At 35.8% G+C, this 12,039-nt stretch overlaps 1 protein-coding gene across 10 annotated transcripts in view; it reads right to left on the bottom strand.

Annotated features, from left to right (window-relative positions):
* LOC138701176 (CAP-Gly domain-containing linker protein 1-like) overlaps window positions 1-12,039 on the bottom strand; it is a 463,706-nt gene that overhangs the window by 205,737 nt on the left and 245,930 nt on the right. For all 10 annotated transcript variants that reach the window (XM_069827828.1, XM_069827805.1, XM_069827820.1 and 7 more), the window contains exon 2: window positions 6,041-6,340. In XM_069827828.1, coding sequence (XP_069683929.1) covers window positions 6,041-6,161 — 121 coding nt within the window. In that variant the 5' untranslated portion in view covers window positions 6,162-6,340. The remainder of the gene's footprint in view (window positions 1-6,040; window positions 6,341-12,039) is intronic.

Genomic DNA, 12,039 nt, shown 5'->3' with positions numbered 1-12,039 from the left:
TCTCTACTCGGAAGAGCTAGGAAAATAAAATTTATCATCTTCATATTCAAGAGATGGCTTTGAACACTATCTATTGAAATTCTCTAAAATGAAATTACTTAGCTACTGTATTTTACAGAGTACGTTTACTATAGGCCTATTCTAAGCCAAATTAAAGCATAAGGCATTAAATATGACAATATCATTAATACAATAATATTTTTAAAAACTCTCATAAAAATGAAGTACCAGAAATGATCACACACATTAAAGAAATGTGTTCATTATATATCATTACGACTATTATCACTACTATCGACATCACCACCATAGATTTCGCTATTCAGTCCATTCCGTTTTCACTCTTAGGAAGATTTTGAAGCAATATTGGTGTGACTCCTTGATTATGTTGTAAGCACAGTGCGGATACACCACACAAAATAACATACTGACACAAGGAAAAGAATAGGCATCATATCCCGTAAAAGAGAAAAAAAAATCAGTACTTTTGTGCCGATATTCATAAACGGAGTGGCTACATTTCTGACTACAAGGTTATTTCCGATCTCTGATAACGAATCTGAATGACATGTGCGTCAGGAGTAACACGACAGCTGAACTGTGGAGCGAGGTGACAGACCAGTAGTGAGTGATCTCATAGTGAGAGTGCATGGCAACTCAGCAGAAATTCCCAAGAAAATCGAGCCTTTTTGGGAGGGGTACATAACAACCCTTCCCGATGCCAAGTACAGTTAAGTGAAAATAAAAAAAGCCTGCAATAAACGAGGTTTCCTTATTTCCAAGAAAGGCATCTTCTGTATACTGTACTTAATAAGATTGGTAAAGCTCGAATGGAATTAATTTGTATTATCTCGTGGGGTGCGGCGACTTGTGAGGGGGAGTGGATTTGCTTGCGTTTTCCACTCTGGAATTAATCCCATCCGAGCTTTGCCAGTCTTATTAGGTACACAAAAGATGCCTTCCTTGGAAATAAGGAAACCACCTTTTTTTGCAGGCTCCTATGATTTTCAAGTATCTGTACTTGGCATTGAAAGGGTTGTTATGTGCTCCTTCCAAAAAGGCTCTATTTTCTCGAGCATAGCTACTTTGATACACCGTGCACTCTGATTATGAAATCACTCACTACTGGTCTGTCACCTCTCGCCGCAATTAAGCTGTCGGTGTGATTTCTGCCGCACATGACGTCATTCAAATTCGTTATCAGAGACTGGAAACAACCCTGTATAAGCGATATGGGTTGAGATAGACTGAATTATAACAATGCAATAGAACTGATAACAAATATAAGGAAACAATCGTGGCCTTAAATTCATATCCTATTTTTTATTTAGATATTTTGAGGGAAATTTCAGAACTGAAGCCAGGACCTCATTCGAGAAACAAATCCTAGGCCACCTTCAATGTAAAAATACAGAGAGTGACCAATCAATTGGACAAAGTAGCTCATTGTATAACGCAGGTATATTTATAGAATAACACCGCCTATCGTTGGAATCTTTAACTAATAAAGCGAAGTATCAGATTTAAAAATATTCTGTGCCGAACTACATAATTTACAATTCTTGGATATTTGTACCATGCTGTAGCAAAGAAGTAATCTCCCTAAAGGGAGCAATAATCTAACATGTTTCTGAAATAGTTAAAAATATATTAGATTATTAATCTATTCTATTTTATTTCAGGCTATATGCTTTCGTAAAATACAACACCATATTCCAAAAGAAATCAACGACCATTTCCAGACATGGACAACTGAATTGGTCAATGTTCGAAATATAGGTGAGTTTAAAATCGTTTTGGCCTTTTACCAGTTCATTCTACAACTGACTGAAAATTGACTTGTCTTTGACGCAATCAGTAGGCAATAAGACTGACAACTGTGATTGGCAGATTGCTGATGTAACGTATATTTGGGTGGTACCGTTCTCAGCTGCACTGACAATAAGCGCTCACTGACTGGCTTTTTACTCAAGGACACGCGCCAAAAATGCTGGCATTACCTGTAGGTACGTTAGAAACAGGGGACGTGGATTTTAAGAAACTTGTATAAATGTGGGATGAGATGACACTTTCGTGATCGTGCTTGCACCTAGTTCGCATAATGAGTGGCTGGAGCTTGAAATGATCGGTTTTCTCATTTTAACTTCAAGATTTGTCAATAAAATCAGTCATTCCATGAAAAATACATTGAATTTAGATGAATGATTTCATTTTTGGTTAACATAAGCAAATCCGTACAAAATTTTAGCTTATTTTATCAGAAATGACGTAACAAATAAAATAAATTAAGAATAAAAAATACACGAAAAAATATTTTTGATAGCTGTCATGCTTATCAGTACAATTTAACGAACAATTTAGTCACAATATAATATTGAATTATTTATTTTTTAGAAGTGGGGTTCGATTCTCGAGGCCGGCTATCTTAATCGAAGTTTTAGTTAATTTCTTCAATCTCTGCAGACAGATGCTGCGAAGTTATTTTGAAACACGCAGCGACAATAAATGACTTCATGATTGAAAGCGTTTATCATACATTTGCTAAGCTACGTCTTATTGTAGTGTTCTTCACTATGTTGGTAATCGGCCCAAGCGGGAACCGACCCACACCCCGAGCACAGCCACGGATTAGTAGGAGAAACGCGCTAAAGCCTTGGTTTTTTCTGAACAGACGCATGCGAGGTGTGAGATGCGAAGCTCGCCTCGCACAAATCCGGACTACACGAGAGATAGTGAGTGGTTTCTGAAACTGCGAGGTGCGCAGACATACCATCTTGCAGTTATAGAAACCACTTACTATCTCTTGTGTAGTCCGGATTTATTCGAGGCGGACCTTTGCATCTCGCACGTCGCATGCGTCGGTTCAGAAAAACCAAAGCTTTACCGAATGAACAAGAATGAACAACTCCAATGGCTACTACGCTGAAGTGAAGCTGGGGTTGTAGATATTATTAATATTTCTGTGATATTCTCAAAGCGTTCACTAGAGATCCTACTTTCATGTTTAAATAGGACTGTAGCGGATTTGCAGATGGTATCCTCCACGCAAAATTTATTCTTTAACAATAATTTCTGCCAATCATTCTACCACAGATATACTTAACACTATTTTGATTGGAATTCATAATTTCCAGATAGATCGTAGCTGACCACATGGAGTCAGTTCATTCCATTAATCCATTCGTTCAAATTAACTGCAGATATTATTCTGAGAAGACTTTTGGATATTCAACTGGTTCGCTTCTGATCACAATCACGTCAAAACCTATAGCAGAGATTATTAAAGGCAGCGAAAGATACAAATATAATTATGCTCACACAGTGTGTTTCAGAATTCAACCGAAGAAATTTAAGAGGTTTAAGGGGTTGTGGTCTGCGGGTTCAAACTTGCCCGTAATGGCGCGAAATATTTTTTAAGCCAGTACATCACTGACTGAACCTTCACGTGGCATAGCGGTACATTTGGAAATTTGTCGGATACAATATTACTACTGAATGTCTCTGTGTCACAATCGGTAAACACTGCAGACAGTTTCTATCAGAGATTGAGCTCGAGCGTTCAGATTTCAGCAGATACTTTTTTAACTTAAAGTATGTAACTTTAAGCTTGTGTTGTAACATTAAAAAGCCAGTCTAGTTATTCTGGAATGTATGTTATAATGACAATGATTGTTTAGAACGGGAAGAAAGAATGTAGTTTCAGAAATGAATATCCATTACTCCGAACAAGTTGTGGTTTTCATACAACTTAAACATTATAATGGAACAAAAAAGGCTGAAAATAATAACACAGAACATAAAAAGGTAATGAACTGGTCACCTTTGCAACCAACGGCCAGCGAGTTTCTCACAAATACCAAAATTGAGCTCCATAGGAGTCCAATACGACTGACTTGATCTCAAGTCTTACCGAAAGCATAATAAATAAACACAATATTTCTTTGCTGGTTGAGAAAAGAAAGAGTTCAAAGCTCATCAATAAAATAAGAGGTACTGTACTAGGATTTAAGAAATGACAAAGGAATATTTTTTCTTCACGTTGTTATCTTACCAATGATACGTCTCAATACCCAATAGTTTTACCAAGAATGGGATTCATATTTCAGACACAATTTTTTTTTCGGCTAAAGTGTTATTCAAATACCAAAATGACAGTTGACTTTTTGGTTACTTACAACCTAAAGATTCTATTTTTAAAATTAATGCAGTTATACCCCCTTTCATCTTGTATAACCAGATAAATTTCTTCGGTATAATTTTGAAACAATCTGTAGCCTATATCTATAACAATGGATTTTGTAGGAAACCGCAAATATTTGTAGTTAAGGATTGCATTTACACTGAAAAGTTTTCCATGCAATTCGATATAATCTGTGGTGCCAAATTTAAAGGTAATTTAACAGGAAAACTACGAATAATAATTAATAATAATTACAATAGCCGGCATCTAAAGTCTTTTATTCCAAATTTAAAAGCTGCACAAATGGCAGAGGTATAGTAGTCCGTGAATTGATTTCCGGTATAAGAAGATGCATTATGAATCTATTAAATAATGACTAGATTCCGTATTCTTACGTTATGACCTATTTTAGTTCTTGTTAATAAATTTGAACATATTACAACTTTTATGTGTTTTCCATACAATGGAGCAAACAATATTGAAGTAATGTATAGGGCTCGGAATTTTAAGGTCCAATTAAACTTAATTCTAACTAATTTTAGGTTGTAACGTCACTCATAAGCTTTTATGTGCAATAAAATTAGCATATTTTGCTTCCCCGTCAAAAGCAATTAAAAGGACATTTTATGATGTGACATTAATGACTGATATTTTACTCATTTCCCTGCAAAGGACTAATAAGCAGCGTTCCATAAGCATGTCGGCCTACTTGCTAAGTGTGTCAAAATTGTCCATAAGAAGTAAAGTGTCGTATTAAATTTCATGTTGAAAATAAGAAAATGTGACGGAAGTCTATAGTCTCCTTACGATTCACACACTTTAAAGAAGACAGTGAAAAATAATATTGTTACAGAAAAATTATCGTCTAAGCTGGCCAATTTTCTTATGACCCTACGATCACGTTAAGAAAACTGTACTACTGCCGGAATTATAACCTCGAATTCGTTTCTATGCACAGCAGTGAACATGAACTTCGTATTTAATGTCATAAAAGTTTATTCTTTCAAATCGATCCGTGGTAATCACTATCCCCTCTACTCGCTAGATTTGGCACGGGCAGATATTTTTATCTCTTCCCGAAGTTGAATATGACCCTAAAGGAAAAAAGGTATAGCGACATTAACGTAATGTAACGCGGTACGACCGGCCAAATGAAAGGAATTTTATTACAATCAGATATCAGAGTCACCAGGAGTTTGGTGGGGACACAAGGTCTGTAAGTTACGCCTTTGTTTTTCTGAACCGACACATACGACGTGCGAGCGGACAAATCCGGATTACACGGGAGATAGTGAGTGGTTTCTATAACTGTGAGATTCTAGGTCTGCGCACCTCGCAGCTATAGAAACCACTCACTATCTCTCGTGTAGTCCGGATTTGTGCGAGGCGGGCCTCGTATCTCGCACATTGCATGCGTCGGTACAGAAAAACCCAGGCTTAATAGAAGCATCCAAAATGCGCAACTTTTGTTAATAATCACAATCTAATTACTTAACTCGCGAACTGAGTATACTCGAAATCATACTTCGTCCTCCTGCAGAGAGAACAGTTCCGAAACATGAGATCATTTTATACTACACATAGTGCAAATATCCATGAATAAATTGAAAAATAAAGATGGTTGCATAGGCCTACAGCATGTAAGTGCTGTTCAGAACTATTAATTAATTACAAACTGAAACACACGGGATAAAAACAGCTGGGGCACATAAAACCACAAGTAGCAGGAAAAGGGCTACATGGAGGATAGTCAGCTGTAAGTTATCAAAATTCACAAACTCCTAAGAGACATATACATACTGAAAATGTTGAATTGTTGTCCCTCCTGGAATAAGAACCGAGATAAACAAATATACTTACTGGCTCTGGCAGAAGGAGTAGCAGCTAATGGAAGACTTGGTTTGGGCGTGACTGAACATGGTCTGTTGATCTTCGTGGGTGGTTTCAAACCCGAAGGTTTCGGCGGTGCAGATGAACTCATCTTAATATCTTCGTTTTTTTACGGACGTATATCGGTAGCACAAAACGTTATAAATAATATTCACAAATCAAAACTTTCATATATCACACACAAAGAAGCACCAACAAAATTTTTTTTTTTCGCACTAAGAATATCATCACATATTGCTTGATTCAGAGAAACGATGCACGTAACAAAACCTGAAACAGAAGAAAAATTACCATCAGTTTTATGTAATTAATTACACCGTATCTAAAAATTCATATGTGCATACCCAAAGGTTGAGATGTCAGCGCCTTTAGTAGGGATTTCTTAAGATCAAGTCCCCATGAAACATTCACAAGAATCCCTTGTGGTAAGTTCAATGAAAAGGCAGAACAACGCAGCAGTTTCTAGTACTTGTAAGGTTCTCTATGAGGGATGGAGAAATGCTGGAATGACGGCAAGAGAACCGCAAGTATTCAGAGACAACCTGCCTCATTACCGCCTTTGTTCACTATATATCCAGTTGGGCTCGTTAATATTTGAACTAGTATCTCAGACTTCGAAAGCCGACGCTCTAGCGCCAGTTAGCTAACAGTACGACACCGTCTTTGTGTGCTCAACGAAAGAAAAATAATTATACCTAGAATTTAAGTAACAACTGAGATGAATCTGTTTCCATATTGTTTGATATAGCACTTAAAACTACTTTCGATTGAATTAATACTTTAAAAACATAAACACTAATTGCAAAAATATATAGAGGCAGAAGCACACAGGCAAAGAGAGATGCAACATTTTCGCCTGTGAGACCATGATAATACATATTTCGTTTAATCCCGCCCGTCCGTCCGTCCGTCCATCCATCCATCCACTTATCCACGCATTCATACATCCATCAATCAATCAATCAATCAATCAATCAATCAATCAATCAATCAATCAATCAATCAATCAATCCATCCATCCATCCAGAGTTTCTTAATTGTTTCTGTGGTATTTTTCTATTTGCCATCTTAAAATCTCATTATATGAAATAAAAGCAGAAGCTTATTATGATGCGGTAAAATCACTGGACAACAAAATAAATTTGAACTCTGTTTCTGTCCTTTAGATCAAACTACGTAATTTTAACTAAATGAGAAGTGCTGAGTTCATTTCTGAAAACCAAAATTTTCTAACAAATACCATTTTTATGGTACACGCACTTCACTTATGTACACAAATTTGATACACTAGCACATAAAGCAACTTTTGCTTGGCCAAAATTCAGAAATTAAAATTTCTTTTTGACCATTTACGTCTGTAGACGGCTTCTGCAGTATATTTGATGAGTGACCTACAATATTCAGCCAGCATACTTGCATTCCACCTTCCACTGAAGCGCTTTTCGAAGGTATATATTTCTTGATGAAACCTCTCCCTGTGTTCATCGCTTACAGGACCAAGGTTTTTTTTTTTTTTTTAAGAAGTTCAGGTGACTTTCAAGAAAGTGTACTTTCAGTGACATGTTGCATCCCATAAGGTGAAAGTAGTGCAACATTTCACTAACATTAAATAACTTTTTATTTTGGAGAAACAGTACGTGCTGGACAAAAACTAACTGCAGATTCGTTTTTGTCATCACAAAATACATCGAACAGACACTTTTTTTTTTATAAAAAGGACAAATTTCATGTTGTACAGTGTAATCGATCTAGAGATTTTCGCGGAAGTAGTACACGTTTTCTGCATCCTCGATACCGAAAGAATTGTTTTGAGAATGTCGTTTGTTCATCTGTGTGCCGCGACTTTACCTATACTACTGGAAGGAGTATGTACGAGTCAATTTTTCTGCGAATGATGCACATGAAACACTACATAATAACTTTAGTATAAAATGAACGTATATTTGAAATCAAAATCACACAACGGTAAGTTGATCCCAATCAAATCCAAGATACTCTCCGTGACTTATTGACTGCAAAGAATGAACTAACAAACGATATGGTGAAATTATTATATTTCCAAAAAAAATTAACAATAATCTATTCCATTAGGAACGTCTAAAGCAGTGGTGCAAGAGCACTCTTCGCTGCATATGACCAGAATGCGAGAGTAGATCGTCCCAATGATCGCATTGCGAAGTTCTTTTTTTTTTTCTCGTGAGTACACACCGTGCTTCATAAGAGCAACTGAGTTGGTCACTACTGCTATAAAGGTTCTTATATGACGGGATGTTAAAGTTCCCACCTCAAGAGACAAACGACAATGAATGACAATAGGAATGTCTGTCCTAGTTGCTGGTTGCCTTAGCCTCCAAGGAAATATCCTTAGCACTAATTTTTTTCAGAGGGTCATAGTGCGACCAAAGGTTTATATAACCGCAAAAAAAATCCATGACTATTGGGAATTGAACCAACGACCTTCTGGCTTGCAGCGCAACATCTTAACTGCGACACTATTGCGCCAAGGAGATAATTATTAATACAGCATTATTTACACTGTTCGTAGCGAATTTTCTAACTAATGTCACAGATTCGATCGAAAGTGCAAAAACTCCCATTATTCTTGGAGTAACATGCCTTGCAAATACATACTTTCTTACGCACGACTGAATCGCTGAAGCAAGGCCTCATATATTTTAACATCTACATTACTTTTAAATTGCAGATATTAATTAACTAGAAAGTTATTAGACGTGATTACAATAAATATATGGTTATTTTATACAAATTTGTGCAAACTAATTATTAGACTTGCATATTTACTTAAACCATACATAAATGAAGTCGAATGTCTTACTTTTGGAGTTGTAAGGAATGCCCGTTACGTGAAATCCAGAAAACAAAAGTTCATATCTTCATATGGGTGTATGATAAATGATTTTATTTATTTTGAATAATCTTTCCAAAAAATCGTTCACATCAAAATAAAGGAACCGAATTATTATGAGACGCATAAAACCTTCAATGAGAAAGTATGTATCGACTTTGTAAGACCTCATTTTTATCAGCATTCCTTTTGGGTGTCCACAACATATCAGCCTTCTCTACTCTATTAATTCAGAAACAGTCCTCTTCGTATCATTTGAATCGGTCATTTAAGAAAGGGCTCAATTCCTTGATTTTTACAATTGAGTTTTCTATGTTCCTAGACGGTAGACCCCATCTATTCAGTATGAAATGGGCTTAATTCCGAAATGCAGTATTGGAAAATCAAGGTGTCTCTTATATCGTTCATTTTAGAAATGGCTCAATTCCTGGAGTGGAGACCTAAACTGAACTCACCTGACATTTTGTGGCAGCATTCAGGAACTTATTTTATCTGACAGTAATGAATATAATAAACAGAGATTATGTTCAAGCAATGCAATGCAAAATGAAGTTTCTTACAGAAGTGTGTGTTTCTGCAGGCAAAAAAGACCCTCGACTCAATGCCAGGATAATGTATGAGATGTTTAAGAGAAATATCCCGATACTACTGTTAAATACAAGTACTATCTAAATTATTTTCATTACAATTTTAACCTGGCTTTTGGCAGATCACACCTTGATACCTGCATAACTAGTAAAGAGCTCCTCGTTAAAATTAGAAGCCCTATTTTAAATGATCGTGTCAGAAAGGCGGCAGCAGCGGAGCTCATGATTCATAAACGTAGAGTCCACAAGTTCTTCACATGCATGAAACAGAGAAAAAAAAGTTCCTGAAAAGTAACAGTGTCTTATCACTGTGCTTTGATTTCATGCAAAATTTGACTCTTCCACGCATCCCTATGCAAGATGTATTTTACCTCAGACAACTTTGGGTTAATGTATTCAACATTCACAATATTGTAACTGGCCACTGTGTCATGTACGTTTATCATGAAGGATTAGCGAAGAAAGCAGGAAATGATGAGTGTTAATTTATTTTGTACTATATTAAAAATCACGTGCAGAGAAGTGAACTTAATTTGTACTCGGACGGATGTGTTAGACAAAATAAGAGCCATGCTACGGTTAGAATGTGTGCTGCATTAGTTGAAACTCAAAAGTTTAACACAATAACTCATTTCTTCCCTTTTGGAGGGCACTCATTTAATGCTTGTGACAGGGACTTTGCTTTGATTAAAAGATAAATTCGTACGGAAGATAGGATATATTCAGTTAAAGAATATGTTTCAGTTATAGTGGCAGCTGCTAAAAAATATAGCTTTGTAGTGACTTTGGTGGAAAGTGATGATATTTTGGATGTTAGTAAATGGCGGTCTAAATTTTACAGAAAGACTGCAGTGGTAATTGAAACAAAAAACAAACAACGTGATCAAAGAATCATGTTTCAGCCTAGTTTGTTCAATCAGTTTGATTATTATTTTTCTGAAACCCGGACAGTTAATTACTTCAAGATACATTGCTGATTGTGAACAGTATACCTTTGATCTAAGGTTGCCAGCTCCATCAAGAGTGGTTCAACTTTCAACGCGTAAAGCTTATGACAGTGAAGTGCCTAACATTTTAAAAAGATTGCATATTTGAAGACACTTATGTGTTATATCCCGCAAGAGCACAAAGGCTTCTATGAAGAAATTTTAGCTTGGGCTACTTGCAGTGCAGATGTTCATGAGTGAACTCATTTAAGTGTGTATACTTCGGAAGTGTGAGACTGAAGTTAATTCAATGATACAAATTATTTAGCTGAATAATTTGAACTAATCTTGATATCTTTTTATTTAATAACATTGTAACAGCTACAAAAAAAAACTCTATAATAAACTTAACTATATCCATCATATTAAATTTCAGTGCAACAGTTTTGAATGGGCTCAACTTAAACTTGCCGATATTTAATTAACAAGTAAAAGGTTACGCATCAAAGATATCAAACTCTTATGGTACAACAATTTAGATTAAAAATAGATTAAAAGTAATACATTGTAAGAGAAAAAATGTTTTTTCAGTCTACTGAAAATTTTACTTTTTTTTGTCATTGAGCCCTTTCTTAAATGATTGATTCATTTATAGGTGAGGAGGCTAGACCTAGCATGCGAGCTGCGCATGAGAGGAAAGAATGAGCTATCAAAAAGAGAGTTTATTTCATGATTAATATTACATGAATCTACCGACACGGTAGTTCATCTCAGGCTAAAACCTATCTTCCTCTTCCATACCCATTACTGACATAATCACAGCACATGATAAGATCACAGGACAGGTCTTGCCTCCTCTACTGTACTCGTCTTTATATTATAACGATAAAATGTGGACATCTATTCTTGATGACCTAGCGAATCATTCAAAAAAAGCTAACAGCATGTGTGTCTATTGGGTAGATGTGCATTCTTTGGGTGTAAATTTACTTACTATTCGAGATAAATACAAATTTTGTCTAAAAATACCTATTTTAATTGAATTACGAAAATAACTATTAAATATGAAATGTCGCGCAACGAGCTAGTTCTTGACAACGTGTTGGTTAGTTTTAGCTTCTCGTCTTTTACACAAATTCCACAATTTGGGACATCTGGCTGACATCTACGGCTGACCACTAGGATCCAGAATACAAAGCAGAGGTTAAATTAAAAATACAATTATGATTGCGGAGAGAATACGGAACAACGATATATTTAAAAATAAAATAGAATCATCATTTGCACTGGCAACCAGATAATCGGTTTTAAATTTACAGAACACTGTAAAAATATTAAATCAATTTATTAATGTCAAAGGGAATTCAATATGGCTATTTTAAACAAAATTACAATAAAAATGCAGCGTGGAAAACATAGCTAAATGACAATTACACATGCTTCTATATCACCACGCTGATCCTTCCCAATGAATCAAATTAAATTGTCCTCGGTTGAAATGACAGACCAGATCGATAAGCAATTTTAGTACCGGATTAGCTTAGTTTATTGAATTGCCGAGTTGCATCGTATACAAACCACAAAATCGCG

Source organism: Periplaneta americana, chromosome 1, assembly GCF_040183065.1.
Source record: "Periplaneta americana isolate PAMFEO1 chromosome 1, P.americana_PAMFEO1_priV1, whole genome shotgun sequence".
In the NCBI taxonomy this organism is placed as follows: Eukaryota; Metazoa; Arthropoda; class Insecta; order Blattodea; family Blattidae; genus Periplaneta; species Periplaneta americana.
The sequence above is the reverse complement of the archived record's forward strand: the minus strand, read 5'-3'. Positions and strand labels throughout refer to the sequence as shown.